Source organism: Penaeus japonicus, unplaced genomic scaffold (genome assembly GCF_977035675.1).
Source record: "Penaeus japonicus unplaced genomic scaffold, GWHDUDI00000001_assembly GWHDUDI00000003, whole genome shotgun sequence".
NCBI lineage: Eukaryota > Metazoa > Arthropoda > Malacostraca > Decapoda > Penaeidae > Penaeus > Penaeus japonicus.
The window spans coordinates 16,921,610-16,939,109 of record NW_028234405.1 but is presented as its reverse complement, the minus strand read 5'-3'; the positions used below and the strand labels follow the sequence as shown (position 1 = coordinate 16,939,109).

At 40.7% G+C, this 17,500-nt stretch overlaps 3 protein-coding genes across 3 annotated transcripts in view; 2 read left to right on the top strand and 1 right to left on the bottom strand.

Moving 5' to 3' along the window:
* Positions 1 to 1,411: 1,411 nt before the first annotated feature.
* LOC122263403 (innexin inx3) lies at positions 1,412 to 4,420 on the top strand. The gene is made up of 7 exons (XM_043031812.2): positions 1,412 to 1,500; positions 1,946 to 2,208; positions 2,372 to 2,493; positions 2,728 to 2,858; positions 3,065 to 3,209; positions 3,399 to 3,614; positions 3,803 to 4,420. Exons 2-7 carry the CDS (start codon positions 1,956 to 1,958, stop codon positions 4,115 to 4,117), a joined length of 1,182 nt encoding a protein of 393 aa, XP_042887746.1. The 5' UTR covers positions 1,412 to 1,500; positions 1,946 to 1,955; the 3' UTR covers positions 4,118 to 4,420.
* A 2,371-nt stretch (positions 4,421 to 6,791) lies between these two features.
* On the top strand, positions 6,792 to 11,069 carry LOC122263405 (innexin inx3). The gene is made up of 7 exons (XM_043031815.2): positions 6,792 to 6,894; positions 8,134 to 8,387; positions 8,731 to 8,825; positions 9,060 to 9,190; positions 9,335 to 9,479; positions 9,999 to 10,217; positions 10,610 to 11,069. The coding sequence occupies exons 2-7, from the start codon at positions 8,135 to 8,137 to the stop codon at positions 10,913 to 10,915; spliced, it is 1,149 nt and encodes a 382-aa protein (XP_042887749.2). The 5' UTR covers positions 6,792 to 6,894; position 8,134; the 3' UTR covers positions 10,916 to 11,069.
* A 1,648-nt stretch (positions 11,070 to 12,717) lies between these two features.
* LOC122263407 (innexin inx2) overlaps positions 12,718 to 17,500 on the bottom strand; it is a 5,184-nt gene continuing 401 nt past the window's right edge. The window contains exons 2-7 of the mRNA XM_043031817.2: positions 16,736 to 16,953; positions 15,503 to 15,636; positions 14,371 to 14,533; positions 13,828 to 13,989; positions 13,388 to 13,501; positions 12,718 to 12,957 (exon numbers count right to left, since the gene is read on the bottom strand). Coding sequence (XP_042887751.1) covers positions 12,751 to 12,957; positions 13,388 to 13,501; positions 13,828 to 13,989; positions 14,371 to 14,533; positions 15,503 to 15,636; positions 16,736 to 16,953 — 998 coding nt within the window. The 3' untranslated portion in view covers positions 12,718 to 12,750. The remainder of the gene's footprint in view (positions 12,958 to 13,387; positions 13,502 to 13,827; positions 13,990 to 14,370; positions 14,534 to 15,502; positions 15,637 to 16,735; positions 16,954 to 17,500) is intronic.

The following is a 17,500-nucleotide window of genomic DNA, read 5'->3' as shown; positions in this document are numbered from 1 at the left end:
TAAAAAAAGAAAAACAAATTGAAGAACCACCCTTCAACACCACTAACGTGGTGTTGAAGGACTACCAAGAAGACCAGACCCTCCCGCAGTTTCACCCAGACATTAAAAGAGAAGAGACTCCACCAGTGGCTTAGGAGCCCTGGACTAAGAGTAGAAGCGGAGGGACTGATCACCGCTGAACAAATTTAGAGCTTAGCAACATAACACAATGCAATCATTGAAGGCGGCACTGGCCCTGAGTGTAGGGTGTGCAATGGATTCGAAGAAACTATTGGTCATACTATGGCTGACTATCCAGTACTTGCTAGATAGGAATAAATCCAGCGCAGGGTACTTACACTGGAAGGATGTTCAAGTGATGTCATTCAATTCCATCCGCAGATAACTAGTATGAACAGAACCTAAAGGAAATGAACTAAGAAATACCATTATACTATAGGGACATGCCAGAGAACAGGATAAAGGATATAACAGATCTGATATAATACATCAAAGACAAGAAATACATTATGACTGAAGTGCGTTTACCACATGAGAAAATATATGCGCATTAAAGAGGAGGAGAAATTGTCCAAGAACAAAGATCTTCAAATGAAAGGGAGGAAATGTAGGAAATGAAGACATACACAATTCCAATTGTAAAAGGAACACCTGGACTCACAAAGAAAGGCCTTGAGAAGTACACAAATCAGATTGAAGTTGAAGAATTAGAGTGTGTGTGTATCTATCTATCTATCTATATATATATATATACAGATAGATATATAGATATAGATATAGTATAAATGCTTGTGTGTGTGTATAGTGAACAAATAACGAGCGAACGAGAGAGAGAGAGAGAGAGAGAGAGAGAGAGAGATAGAGAAGGTGGGGTGGGGGTTAGGGAGTGTGTGTGTGTGTGTGTGTGTGTGTGTGTGTGTGTGTGTGTGTGTGTGTGTGTCTGTGTATGTGTGTGTGCAAGTCGTGCGTGCGTGCGTGCGCGTACACCGTGGTGTACAGTTGCAACGATGCATTTCTTCGCTCCTCTCCTGGGCCGAGTTTGAAAATCCCAAAAAACACGACAGTGGCACTGATTCCCTCGAGCTCTCTCGCTAACACAGGAAAGCCCCTTGCTAGCACCGGATATGATATCACTCTTTTTCTAGCACATATGTTTACTGCCAGACATCGCTATTTCCATTGTGATAAATATTAAGCATTTATTTTCTATCATTACAACAACTTTATCCCTCTAAAACAGTTCCTGCTTTTTCCGGACCACATTTCCCTTCCAAGTTCGAAGCCTCGCGCGAGAAGTTTCGAAAGGCTCGGCGCGAACAAACGCAGTGGGCTTTTTAGCCAGAAAACTCGGACGTCATCGGCCGCCGATAGACAGGCCGGGCACTAGCGACGCCAGGACCAGAAGAGTCAAAGACGCTAGACCAAAAGGGTGCAGAGCCTCGGTCTTGTCATAAGGAGGTCTTCTCCTGTGCCGCTTAGTGTTTGCAGACGAAGAAAGAGGTTCGTTGAGTGAAGCTAAGAGCATATTTCTTTTTTTGTTTTTTTTATTGATTATTAAACAAGTGATTCAAAATGCAAATGAAGCAACACAGATACCATAGGATATAGAACAATACGAGCGTCAGTCAGGAAATGATAATACAACACCCTATTATCAAAAGAACTATAGTCACATAGTATTACTCCGCGTGGGTGGTCGCGATTACTTTTTGCTACTTATATTACTATATTTGTAAATTTTCCTTCAATTGTGCTTCAAATATTTAAACTGTGAATAAGAACTTGTTACCAGCGAGGAAGTCTAATGCCCTGCCATCGATGAACCAAGACGGGGTAATTCTAAGACAGTGCTACTCCATCTTATATGTGTTTTGTACGCGTCGTGGCTTGGCTATCCGTGGCTTCCAAGGGCTGCAAATGAATTCTCCCTTTCTCTCTCCTTCAGTCAACTCAAGATGGTGGTCAATGTCCTCGGGGCGTTAGTGGGGCTTGTCAAGGTCCGCATCGCCCACACGAACATCGACAGCAGCGTCTTCCGTCTTCACTACAGATGGACGACCTCCTTCTGCTACCTCGCCTGCTTGCTCGTTGCCGCTTCGGACTTCATCGGGAATCCTATCACGTGTCTGGATAGCACGAGCGTGGCTGCTAAACCTATTAATACTTATTGCTGGGTTGAATCCACCTTTACCATCAACATTTCAGCTCGTGAGTAGCCATTTTTTGTGTTGTTTTTATTGTTATCAAATCTCTCTCTCTCTCTCTCTCTCTCTCTCTCTCTTTAAAAAAAATGCTTATATCACGTACACAAAAGAAAACAACTCTTAATACTCACACATATTCTTACTTGTGTTATGCCTCGCCATTTCAGCTGGAGAATCCTCTTTCTACCACGGGAATAAATACCACGGAGTTGGTCAGTATAACCCTGAGGAACACACCAAAACATATCATGCCTATTACCAGTGGGTTCCCTTCGTCCTGTTCTTCCAGGTAAGACAAAAATATCAAATCTTATTGCGTGCAAATTTGCGAGTGTGGAAATATGCGTATCGATATTAGTGTTTGAATTACAATTTCATGATGATGAAACTTCATTAGATGTGGAATTATTTATTTATAACCCGGTAATTAGGCTTCCCATGTATGTAGGCATAAAGAAAGAAGGAAAGAAAGAGTAAGGATGTATAGATAAATGAATTAATCCCTTCCATTTTTCTCCTCAAGGGCTGCCTCTTCTATCTGCCTCACCTCGTGTGGAAGGCAAAGGAGAACAAGATGGCCAACACGCTCCTTCAGGGTCTCAATAGAAACTCGATCTGCGACGACACTGAAAAGAAGAAGGAGAACATCGCAAAGTAAGTTAATAAATATTATCAAAATGATCGCAACCTTTATGCTGCTGCATCTCGATCATCAGTGCTGCCATAATAACCGGTCATCATCTTCTTCACTCTTACAACCAGCATCATCACCATAAGCGATTAATGAGTGACCAGGCATAATTGGCATTGAAATGGCACCCTCACTCTCCTTTATTTAACCCACCCGGAAATCTTTCCAGGTACATGAAGGTGTCCAACGGCAGGAACGGTTGTTATTCCATCGTCTACCTGGTCTGCGAAGCCCTCAATTTCGTCAACGTGATCGGGCAGATGTTCCTCCTCGACCGGTTCTTCGGCGGAGCATTTATGGAGTACGGGTTGAAGGTGAATATGAGGCTGGGGAGTTTCTGGTGACTTTGGCAACGAGAAGGGCGGTGAAGATGGAGGCTTTAATGTCATAGTTGTTTAAAAGGATGATGATTAAAAGGACAAAAATGGAGTATTTCCCTGCAACCCACACGCCAGCTAATGTCTCACCCACCTGACCTTTCCTTCCTTCCTCGTTCGTTCTAGGTCATCAACTTCGACATGAGTGATGCTGATATGTACGACCCCTTTGTCACGACCTTCCCGAGAGTGACGATGTGCAGCTTCAAGAAATTCGGACCTTCGGGCACCATCGTAACGCGGGAATTGATGTGCATCCTTCCTCAGAACATCCTGAACGAGAAAGTCTTCATCCTGATGTGGTTCTGGTTCATCGTCCTGGCCACCATCACCGCCATGCATGTAAGTCCCGGGGTTGTGTAGAGGTGGGAATGGTGATGATAATGTTAGTAGCAAAATGAAATATGAATCGACCATTAAACTCCCGAACAGAGGATGGCAGAGTGGAAACACGCCCAACGGCAACAACAACCAAAGGCAGACAAGAACGGCACAGCTATTCTAATGATCTCCTCCCCTCCCCCAAACAGCTGGTGTGGCGCATCGTGCTGATGGCGAGCCCTCTGGCGCGCATCAAGTGGATCGAACAACGTGGCAAGCTCGTGACCACGCCCAAGGTGGAACAGGGCCTCCGGCAGCTCCCCCTCGGAGATTACTTCCTGATGGACATCTTGGCGGAAAACCTGGACGCCATCACCTTCAAGGACATCCTCCTGAACTGCACGAACGCCCACGACGACGCCCTCGCCAACAACGGCTCCTACAAGCCCTTCCCCACGGTGGACGATGACGACCCCGTGAGCTACAAGAGGCAGATGGAATCCCTGGTGGACACTGCTGTTTAGGGATGAGCTCCTTGCGTCGAGGGCCTTGTGTTGCGGGTTTTGTTTCTGTAGCCGATCTAGGGGAAAATGTCTCTGTGAAACGAGAACTTTTTTTTTTTTTTTTTTTTTTTTTTTTTTTTTTTTTTTTTTTTTTTTTTTACCCGTGGTCGGATAGCGAGAGATTGTGATATGAAACAATACTTGCTCATTCGTTATTTTTCTTTACACTGTGACACATAATTTAAGTAAGATATAATAATGCCCGTTTGTACCATAGGCATGCCTTTGTATATTAATTTTTTATTAATAAAGACAAAAAGATGATATGAGTATATTTTATTTATCTAGATTTATCCTTAATATATGAAATGTTAAAGGAGATTGATATCAGCAACTTAATGAAAGAAATGCAGGTTATGTTTATGTGTTTCAAAAGTCTATTTTATCAATTGTTTTTTTTAAGTGTGGAATACTTAGAATAACTGCTACTACTACTAATGGTAATGATAATTTTGACAGCAACAGTAATAATAATGGTGATGATATTATCCATGATGATAATGGTGATCATAATGATAATGCTGATAATACTAATGGTGATGGTTATAATAATGGTACTGATAATGATAATGATATTAATAATGCTGATAATGATAACACTTATGATAGACATACTACTAATAATAACAATATTGTTAATTATAATGACATGACAATAAAAGTAATGACCACAGTAATAATAATCATAAGCAACAATAATGATAATGATAATATTAATAATCAGAAAAAACATAACAAAAACAACAATAGTAATGATAATAATATTAATGATGGTAATGATAATGATGGTCATGACAATGATGATAAGGATAATGATAATAATTATGATAATAACAGTAATACGAACCACAACAATGGCAAAGCGAACAATAATAGTAGATGATGAAAATGATGATGATGCTAATAGCAATGTAATAATGATGTTAATTAGATACCGAAACAGATATACATATATACAAAAAAATAAAAAAATAGACGGGGATGAAATAGATAAGAAAATAGATAGATAGAAGATAAGAAGCCGAAGAGAAAAAACAAAAACAGATAGACAGCTGAATAGATAGGCTAACATGTAGACGTACTGAGAGGCAGGTGCATGGGTATAATAAGTAAGGCAATTAGGTATATCTATTTATAGGTCTATTTATCTACATACATGGATATGTAGATAATAACTGATAGATTGATAAAAATGACGTACAGATTAGCAGACATATTGTTAGACAGATTAATAGATATAGAGACAAATAGAGAGAGAGAGAGAGAGAGAGAGAGAGAGAGAGAGAGAGAGAGAGAGAGAGAGAGAGAGAGAGAGAGAGAGAGAGAAAGAGTAGTAGTAGTAGTAGTAGTAGCATAAAGAGTGCCGCACAATTCCGTTTTTGTTCCCGAAAGAGCACGGAACATCGCTATCTATCGCTTCCAGACCTTGGCCGATTCAGCTCATGTTACTCATTAATCTTCCCAACCTGAAGATGGAAATGACGGGCGCGGGAGACAACAAGCGGCGAGCGGTGGACGTGACAAAGTTGGGGTAGGGTGAGCTTGAAAGGATTCTGGAATGCGTAGAACTGAGGGGGGGGGGGGTGGAACGCGGAGGAATATGGCGGAGAAGGATATATTCTGGATGGATTATGGCGGGGGTAGAAGGAAAAGATGGAAGAATTCTGGAACGTGTAGAAATAGGGGTTTATGGAAGTGTATAGGCATTTTGTAGAATATTCTAAAGCGTAGAAATAAGGCGGGATTCTGGAACGTGTAAAATTATAGGGGGTTGATTGTGCAACATATAAAAATAGGGGTACAAATATTGTGTGTGTGTGGGGGGGGGGGGTCTGGAAAGCGTAGAAGTATGGGGGTAAGATTCTGAAAAGCGTTGAAATAAAAGAGAGGATGGGGGTTCTGAAACGCGTAGAAACGAGGGAATTCTGGAGGTCGTGGCAACATGGAGCAATTTTGAAGCGTAAATCCGAAAGGATTCTGAAACAAGGCGACCAATCTTGGCAATTTTGAAATACACTGAAAAATGGAGTAATTCCGAAGGGCGTAAAAACCTGGACGTATTTTGAAACGCGCATTGAACTGCAGACACATCGACACACAAGGCAAAATAAGGTAGACATCTGTTGAGGAAAGATAGCGATAGCTTTGTTTACGAGGGGATCCAATGTCATAGCAGTGACATAAATACTTATGGGGATTATCAATAAGCGAATTAAGAGATATCAGGATAGAAGGTGGGAATGGGTTGGAGGGTAAGGGGGGTAGGTGGGATACTGACAGGATACTGAGGGAAAGACCAGCTCTGTCACACCGGACATGGCGTCATGACGCTGGTTGTCGGTAATACCAACGCCAAAGACTCGTTTTTAATACAGATATAACGATGACAATGAAAAAAAAGGTCAAGAATATTCAAATAATAAATACATATACCTTCCAGTTACCACCGCCTGGAACGTTAATTTGAAACTTCGAGTCTAGTTTCGGGTATTGCTTCGAAGTCACTTTTTTAATTCTTTGAAAATACGACGTCATGTGTAAGCTCGAGGGGGGAGGGGGGGAAAGGATGAAAAGGAGGGGGGGTGGGGAGCGTAGGAAGCTCAGCATGAGTGCCAAGGAGTGCCAGTGCCGCGCTGACCAACGACTAGCCAAGAGACGCACGGAGTGATAGTGAGAGGTTTCTCGCCTCGATTGCATTTTGTTCCGAATCATCGAGTTGTTTCTCGGCGAATCTTCAGGTGAGTGGAAGGCCTGCGATACCCCAGCCGGTGATGGAGGCGACGAACATGAATGGAATAAGATAGGGGAATGTAGAATGATAATAATACCAAGACCAAGACGATAGTCAAGTCCGATCGGATGTCGAGTGAAGAATCTTGAATACTGAACGGACGGACGGACGCTTGACGTTCGGTGTGACGTTTCCAGATCGGATCGGATGGCTACTCGGCCAATATCTTCGCGGAATCGTTAATCGTAGCCTTGCTTCCATTTAACCTTACCTTTGTTTGTCTGTTCATCAGTTAGCAACATTTATGTCACTGAATTTCAATGTTAATGATCAGTGGAACAACAGGGTTATGTTTCTCTTGTGGGACTCGTTAGGGAAGTGTTTTCAACCGCGAATAATTACATGGCTAAAGATCACTTGACATCTTCCTCGAGAGTCTTCTTGTCGCGTGAAGTATATAGCTTTCATTTGCTTCGAATACGATACTCAACTGCGCCGCGAATTAGAGTGAGGCGTGAAAATGGAAAATGAATATAAAAAGGGCTCGTTGGGGAATAACACTCTTCTTTTTTGTACTCTCAGAGATAATGGAAACCTCCATTAGCTATGGGTTATACAAATATGATCAATGTACATCATTAAGTCTCCATTATATATGGCTTATTCCCTGACCTACGCGTCCATGAAATGACAAATCCTTTTTTTGTTTGAACAAAATATTCTCTTAGTATCACACGTTTGCAGCCTTAGACTTTGATCTAATATCTACTGTATATTTACGTATCAAGCAATTATTACAGTAAACACTCTAGTGCCATATAGCAATATATATATATATATGTATATATATATATATATATATATATATATATATATATATATATATGTATATATATATATATGTGTGTGTGTGTGTGTGTGTGTACATATACATATATATGTACATATATATATATATATATATATATATATATATATATATATATATATATATATATATACACACACACACACACACACACACACACACACACACACACACACACATATATATATATATATATATATATATATATATATATATATATATATATATATCTTAGTCCTAGAATGCATCAGGTATAGCATGTATCCTTCATAATGAGCATCAAACAAATCCCACCGAACAAGCACATACCCGCCCTCCCTCTCGGACCTCCTCCTCACAAAAGCCTCTGACCCCCCCCTGCACACGCGTCTCCCTCAGGATGGTGTTAGGCGTGGCGGGGGCGCTCGCAGGCCTGGTGAAGGTGAGGTACTCCCACACCTACGTGGACAGCCAGGTGTTCCGTTTCCACTACCACTGGACCGCCGCCTTCTGTTTCCTGGCCTGCGTCTTCGTCACGGCGGCGGACTTCGTTGGGGACTCGATCCTTTGTCTGGATGGGTTCGAGGAAGCCCCCAAGCCCATCACGACCTTCTGCTGGGTGTCGTCCACCTTCACCATCAACACTACCATGCGTGAGGAAACCCTTGTGTGTTTTTGTGTAATGGCTGATAAATGGCGGTGGCACTGTAGGCCCTTTTGCTAGTTGCTGTGGCTATGATGCCAAGCTTGGCATGACTTGCGACAGCAGTAACGCCAGTGATTATATTATAGTTTGGTAACAATAATAACTATAATGATAGTGATGATAAAAGCAGTAATAATTACAGTGATAACAATAATTAAAAAAAAAAAAAAAAAAAACGCACATGATCACTCTACCACACACACACACACACACACACATACACACACACAACACACGCACATCCACATACGATAACGCTTCCTGTGTTAATGCTATCCTCTCTTATCTAGCTGGGACCAAAGGTATCGGCACTTACTTTCCTGAGATCCATGAAAAAAGAATCCATGGATATTACCAGTGGGTTCCTCATGTCCTCTTTCTACAGGTGAGTTTAATTGCTTTAACTCGTTTTGATTGATACGTAAGTACTATGGAAAGATGTCGGAAATGTTACAAGTAGGAAGGTTCTTTCATGTAGTGAAAATCATATGCCGAATGGGATGAAAATGACTACTCTACCAATCAAGTGATGGTCAAAATGATTTTAGAACCTAATATAAAACCTAATCTGGACACGTGTAAAGTTTCCAAGTGAATTTTTACCGGCCTTGGCTTCCAGGGAATTCTCTTCTACCTCCCTCACCTGGTCTGGAAGTCCTACGAAGGGAAGCAAGTGGACCAGCTCCTGCAGGGCCTCAACAAGAGTCTCTTCGATGAAGATGAAGATCAGAAGAAGAAGAATATCATCGAGTAAGTGTTCTAAGACCTGGTTTATGTAAAACAAAAAAGGGTGTTATGCAGAAGATATAATCTTTTGATTGTGTGTTCTTTGTTCGGTCACGGGAATGCTTTATTTCATTTAATTATATTTATCTATTTTTTCTCTCTCTCCAGATATCTCTCTGAATCGTGGGGCTTGAACAATAAGTATGCTTTTGGCTACCTCGGCTGTGAAGCTCTTAACTTCGCCAATGTCTTGGGCCAGATGTTCCTCATGGACCGTTTCTTAGGCGGGTTCTTCATGGATTATGGGACGAAGGTAACGGTGTTTGCCGGTTTCTTTTAATATATTTCTCTTTCGTTTTTCCACTTTTTTATTTTTTATCTAGATATTCCCACTTCTCCACCTCCTTTTTTCCCTCTTCCTCTTTTTTCCTCCTTTCCCCCTGCTGCTTCTTCTTCTCTAGTTCTGCCTCCTCTTCTCTCTCCGCCTGCTCTTCCTTCTCTTATTCCTCCTCTATTTTTCTTTCCTGACCTCAACCTCCTTCCCCCATTTCTCTCCTTCTCGCCTTCCTCTTTTATCCCTTCTACTCCTCGATTTTCTCATGTATCCCTCCTTCCTTACTTCGTGTATAAACGAGACTATTCGAAAAAAAAATACCGTATTTATTCACGATTAGCAAAAGAATACTAGTTTACTCTTTATCTCTCTCCCTCACTCCCGTAGTCAGTAGTACACTTTTACACTTCCTCCCTCACCCCCGCAGTCAGTGATATCCCACGTTTACACTTTCGTCTCCGACATGAAGTGACCTCCACACACACCATCTCGTTCCAGGTCATCCAATTCCTGTTTTCCGACGACAAGAACCGATCGGACGCCCTCTACGAGACGTTCCCTCGCCTGGCCAAGTGCACGTTCCACCAGTTCGGCGATTCGGGAGACATCAAGAAGCTGGACTTCCTGTGCGTCCTCCCGCAGAACATCGTCAACGAGAAGGTGTTCCTCGTCATGTGGTTTTGGTTCGTTGTTCTCGTCACGCTCACGGCCATTCAGGTGAGGATTGTTTTGGGGGATTTTTTTTATTTTTTTTTTTATATGGTGTTTATGTTTGTTGGTCTTGTTTATGTATGTGTTATTATAATGATGATAGTAATGGTAAGATGATATAATGATGATACTGATAAATGATGTGATGGTGGTGGTGTTGATTGATTATATGATGATAGTCATACCAATAAGTATATCGATCACGATGATACTAAAATTAATCATGATAATGACAATGGATCCTGATGATCATATAATTAATACTAACAGTAACAACGCCTGCTTCATCAACAATTGCAAAACACACTGGCAATATACCAAATATATAAACATTTACATTTACATTTAGAAAAAGCGCAAAAGACGCCCTAACATGTCCCGTCCCGTACCTCCCACAGCTGATCTGGCAGCTGTTGGTCCTGTACAGCCCCCTTCTGCGCCTCCGCCTGCTGGAGAGCCACCTCAAGGGCAAGCTCTCCCCCAGGGCCGAGCAGGTGGTGCGGGGCATGCACTCAGGGGACTTCTGCCTCCTGGAAGCCATAGGACGCAACCTGGATCCCATCGCCTTCAAGGACGTCCTTCACGGCATCACGGAGGCAGGACATCGCTACTTGGCAAGCGCCCCGAGCATGGGGACGTACCGGCCGAGAGACCCCACTGCGCCGCCCGCTGAGAGGATCTACCCAACGCTGCCTCCCAGCTAGAAGGGTGGGTGTGTGTGTGGGCGTGGGTCGGTGGGCGGAGGTGTATTGGGTTGGCGGGTGGGGGTGTATAAAGGAGAGGGCCGGGTTGGAGTTTTTGTATTGTCTTTTCGTTTGTGTTTAGTTGTATGTCAGTCAATAAAGATTTTTAAAGGATTTTTATGTATTCTTATTCATATATTTGTCCATAAATCTATTTATTTATATTCATGTATATCTATCTATCCACACGCACACACATACACACACAAACACACACACACACACACACACACACACACACACACACACACACACACACACACACACATATATATATATATAATATATATATATATATATATATATATAATATATATATATATATTATATATATATATATATATATATATAATATATAAGAGATATATATATATGTGTATATTATATATATATATATATATATATATATATATATATATATATATATATATATATATATAGAGAGAGAGAGAGATGAGACCAGAGAGAGAGAGAAAGATTTATGTATGTGTCTGTCTCTCTCTGTGTGTCTCCTCTCTGTCTATATATTATATATATATATATATATATATATATATATATATATATATATTATATATGCGTGTTATATATATATATATATATATATATATAATATATATATATATATATATATATTATATATATATATATGCACACACACACACACATAAACATAATTCTTCTTTTACCAATATATATGTCTCATAACCATTCGCGAGCGTAAAAAGATAATAACATAAACAGTCATAAATATGATCTAAATTATCCACCATGTTTTAGTATACTCAAAGTATTTGATCGATTTTATTCCAGGTCGGCGAGCGAAAGATATATATACAAAATTAGATTGCATCATCATTGCATACATTGCAATGCGTTAAAGTTTAACCATTGTTCCATTTGCTTGTCTGACTATCCATCTATCTCTCTCTCTATCAATCCAACTACAAAAAAGCATCAATTCATCAATATACCAATCTATCTATCTATCTATCTATCTATCAACCCATCAGTCTATCAATCTACGAATCTATCTATTCCATCTGTCAGTCTATCTATCAATACATTCAGCCTATGAGAACAGGAACAGCCAATCCCACTCATCACTTTAGCCTGTAACATATACCTCAAATGACTCACAAAAGATATTATGGGATTTCCACATCTTTTAGAAAATAGTTCATTATCTCATCGGGGAGTTTTTTAATATAAAGTTCAGGCTGGCGCGTTATCAGTGATGCAGTGATAACAGCGCATTGTCGTTACGTGAAGGACCTTCTGGCGGTTATCAGGTCCTCTGTCAACAGCTGATAACGTTTGGTATCAGTCGTTACGAGATTGTTATTAATCTCTCGTAAGATGTGAGAGTTTATTTTGGATGTAGATCGTTATTTCGTGTTATATTTTGAAAACGATAATATTTTGGTGTATGGATATTATGGAGGGTTGGGTATTTGGGTCGATTAAGAAAAAAGGTTTTGTTTTTTTTGTCTTTGGAATGACTTTATTCTTCTCTTTATTACATGTCTTGAAAATGGGTATAAAAGTTTTTTTTTTCTACTTGTAGACATATTTCTAATTATGTATGATTCCCTTGCGTTATCTCTCTCTCTCTCTCTTTCTCTCTCTCTCTCTCTCTCTCTCTCTCTCTCTCTCTCTCTCTCTTGCTTAATCCTTCTTTCTCTCTTTTTTTTCTCTCTCCCCCTTCTCTCTTTCCAACCTCCCTCTCTCTCTCTACCCCCTCTCTCTTTCCGCCCCCCCCCCTCCCGCTCTCTCCCTCTCTCTCAAACTTTCTCTCAACGCGATATTCTCTCCTTCTCGTATTCATCCATGGGTATCGTGTCCGTAGAGTATGTCTGCTCATTGGCGAAGTATCTCAAGAACTCGCTGAAGACCGTCACTTCCATGTTCTTGCCGAGACTCACGAGCAGAAACCACTCGCTCAGAGACGTCTCCTTCATGATCGCCGAGACGTCGCCGTAGAAGGACTTCTTCACGTACATCTGCAGGAGGACGCACGGCGGGTAGGGGGAGGGAGAAGGGGGAGGGGGATGGTTAGTTACAGGTCGTGGTGTTCGTTGGTATTGGGAGGAAATGTATATCTATTTGTACACCTATATGGTATTTACATCTACCTATCTATCTGTCTATCTATATATCCATCTAATATATGTATATATATATATATATATATATATATATATATATATATATATATATATATATATATATAAAGAAGACATGTATACACATTAGAGGATGTCCGAACATATGATGATAGTGATAATAAGCAATAAATATTACCAAAAAATTACAGAATAAAATATTCCAACTGCAAAATATATGGATATCTCGCAAATTTATCTAAAAATGAAGAAAAAAGCATAACGTGAGTAGCACTTAATTTCGAGAGAGAAAAAACAACAACACTACCTTCAGGACAGCCTTTCTAAGAAACGGTAAAAGAATAACTAGGATCCGGTAGACCACCCAGAGCCCCGTCAGCGCCGTCAGGCTGACCAGCCACACCCACAGGAACAGGTAGATCTGTGGCGAAGAAGGTTTAGAGGCTGTGGGTAGGGTCTCGCTACCACGTGGAGAATTCCACTCTCAAGATCGTGTATGTACGGTAAGCACACACACACAAGTAAACACACACACAACACACACACACACACACACACACACACACACAAACACACACACACACACACACATACAGACACAAACACAACACACACACACACTCACTCGCTCTCTCCCTCCCTCTCTCAACACACCTACACAAAGACACACGCATAGACGTATGTCTATGTCCAATGTCCCTCATCCCAGCCAACCCCTCCCTGCTCCCTCCTCCTCGTAACTCATACCTTCTCATTGATGATGTTGGTGGCGATGAGGCACATGACGTCACGGATCTGGATGGTGCCCGAACTGCCGAAGCTCCTGAAGGTGCACTTGGCCACCCGAGGGAACACGAAGGCCATCGGGTCCGTTCGGTTCTCGGGGTCCAGGCCCGCCACCTGAATCACCTGCGGAAAGGGGGGGGGAGGGGCTTGGAAGGGACTCATTTGCTGAGGGACGAAGGGTTATAGCAATGCAATACTCGTAGGTGAGTATTTCACTGTTGTTATTATGATGATCATTATAACTATTATTATCATCTTTGTTATATAATCTTGTTATAATTACTATCACTGGTATCGTCATTATTATTATCATTATCATCATTATCAACATTATCATTATCATTATAACTAGTAGTAGTCGTAGTAGCAGCAGTAGTACTTGCTGTAATTTTAATTGCCTTTTTCCTATTTATTACCACCATTATCACTATCACACAAATGCATATGCAGCATCGCCACAAGCGCAGCCCAAGCGCAGCCCAAGCGCAGCCCCGTGCAACTCACACTGGTTCCGTACGTGAGGAACTCTCCGCCGAGGAACCAGTCGGTGAAGAAGAGCGTCGACAACACGACCACCAAGTTGAGGGCCTCGCAGAAGAAGAATCGGAGCGCCCATCGCTTGTGCTGGTCCATGTGGTTCAAGAGGTAGGCGGACAGCGCTTTGTACCTGTGCGTGGGCGGCGTTAGGTGGGTCGGAGGGATGGGGTGGGGTGGGAGGGGGGGGGGTGTTTATATGCCTTTGAGGGTTTTTTGGTTGGGGTTGTTTGTTTGTGTGTGTGTGTGTGTGTGTGTGTGTGTGTGTGTGTGTGTGTGTGTGTGTGTGTGTGTGTGTGTGTGTGTGTGTGTGTGTGTTTTGGGGAGAGGGTAACTGATGTACGTTTTTGGGTTTACGTGTTTTTAGTGGTGGGTGGGTTTAGCTGGGGTTTGTCTATGTGTGTTTTGGTTTTGATTGGGTTTATTTATGTGCGTTTAATCTTACTTGAGTTTAATAATCTAGTTTAATGATGAACATTTTGGCTTTTGTCATTTGTTTATATGTGGGAGGAAATGAATAAACGATATGATGTGACGGAGGATGATGAGGAAGGAAGAATTAAAATGATAACGAGTATCGGTATTGATATGATAATTTATATCATTCTGGGTTCGAACAATCATGATAGAAATGAAGAAGAAATTTCCTGTGCATTCGAGGAACACGTGATAAGGAGTGATAAATAAGATATACCGTATTTAGTAGCAAGTATTGGCAGAGCGAAAGGTTTTGTCTGTATACAACTCGAGTAATGGATGACAGTGATGATAAGGATGATGATAATGATGAGGAGAATAATGAGACGGTGATGATGATGGTAATGATGATTTTGATTGTGAAAATAAGAAAGGCTAAGGATACATAGGGAGAGTAAAAGAAAAGAGAGAATAACGATGATATCTCAATGATAATGATAACAATGACGATTATGATAATGAAAATAATAAAAATATAAATACACAGGGAGGAAGTAGAAGAAGAAGAAAATGAGAATAACCAAGATTTATAACCTCCCTCTACTAAGGAAAAGTCAGAAGCAGAAGAAGAAAGATGAACAAAGACACCAATATCTATCTCCTCGAGGCTGGACCGGAAGCCCACCTTTCGTCTCGGCTGAAGTACGGCTTCATCTCCCTGCCGAGGTAGTCCCTGACGGAGAGGTCTTGGATGACGCTCTTGAAGAGGCCGCCCTCCCACTGCTTCCACAGCCAGTGCGGCGCGTAGAACAGCAGGCTCTGCAGATCAAATTATCATTATCATCATGTGTGTTGTTGTCAGTGTTATTATCATTATGATTATCTTCATTATTATCGCTATTATTGTTGTTGTCATTATCATTATTATTATTATTATTTTCATTATTATAATGATTATTATTATTATTATTTTCATTATTATCATTATTGTCATCATTATTGTTATCATTATTGTTATTATCATAATGATAATTGTTATTAGTCTTCTGTTATCATCATCATTATTATCATTATCAATATTACCATTATCATTATCATTGTGCGAAGACAAACACAATATTTGGACAGCATGTAAAAGCACAAGATACCAAATACCAACGCTAGAACGCTATTTATTAAGAGGGACAAATAGTCTCAAATTTTGTCTTGTGAAAAAAAATCGGTTAGATTGAAATCTCTTTCAGGAAAAATTATTGGTTGATTGCCCAAAAATAGGTACAATTATCTTTTTGCATATTATTAAAGGTAAAAAAAAATAGATGAAAGTATCTTTTTAAATATCATAAAAGATAAAAGAGGGATGAACTTATCATTTTGGATAGTTCAAAGGAAGTAAATTTCTTTGGGAATTGCTCTTCAAATTGTACGGCAGAAGAAGGTGGCACTGATGTTATGTAACCAAAAATCATTATACAGGCTTTCTGTTTTAGTACTATTTTCCTTATCTACACGAGGGATTAAATTGGGCCGTGAAAACAAGATAGAGCAGGAGATTACACTGTTCTAGGAAAAGCTGGATTATTCAAACAACGTGCTGGGTAAACAGATTCATTATTTGTGATTCATGATATCTGTATAATGATTTTTTTAAATATAATCAAAGGGGATAAGAAAATTATTCTAACAGTATCTAGCATGAAAGCCTAATCACTATTATTATTATCATTACTTTTTTTTATGAAACGTAAATATCTTATCGTTATGCTCTTTGCTACTTCGACACCCGATATCATTCACACCAGAGGCAGACTCTTAATTAAAACCTAAGCACATCTTACTTCCGCCTTAATACAAAGAGACTAAAAGGGAAAAGAAAAAAGAAAAAGAAAAACAGATCGGGGAAAAAAAGGTGAGTTACCTGCGCAAAAAGCACGAAGGGGACCCACTGGTAGTACGTGTGGAAGGTGAGTTCGTCGTCAGCTTCGGGGGGCCCAACACCCGGGTGGGGCACTTGGACCCCCACTTGCTTCCCGTGCAGTCTGTCCACCGTGAAAGTGCCCATGATGAAGCAGTAGCTATCCACCACGTCTTTGAAGGAAGGTGAACCGACTCCCGTGATGCAGTCGATCTTTTTACCTGCGGGTCAGAAGGGGGAGGTTTGGGAACCGTCTTTTGAGTGATTCGCAAGTCTCGTCGTCCTGTTTTAGAAGGCCGAGTAAAGCATTTTCTGAAGAGATTGGTTTATTTTGTGTGACGTTATATGTAATGAAGGTATCAGGTATATTTCATTCCCTTTTATGTTGAGGTGAAGATGCAATTGAGAAACTGGTGGCGAGCAGCATTACGTCCGAATAACATCGTAATATTTCAAATGATTATCCTCAGCAACCTGCCAGTTATCAAAAACAAAGCAATGAACGAACCTATCAACTTGTCATCAATCACCACCAACCCAATAACAAGTGCATCTTTGCTTCCCAAAAAATAAGAGTATACTTCCTTGCCTCTCCATCTACCTCTCCCACTTTCTCTCTCTCTCTCTCTCTCTCTCTCTCTCTCTCTCTCTCTCTCTCTCTCTCTCTCTCTCTTTCTCTCTCTTTCTGTCTCTGTCTCTATCTCTCTCTGTCTCTGTCTGTCTGTCTGTCTGTCTCTCTCTCTCTCTCTCTCTCTCTCTCTCTCTCTC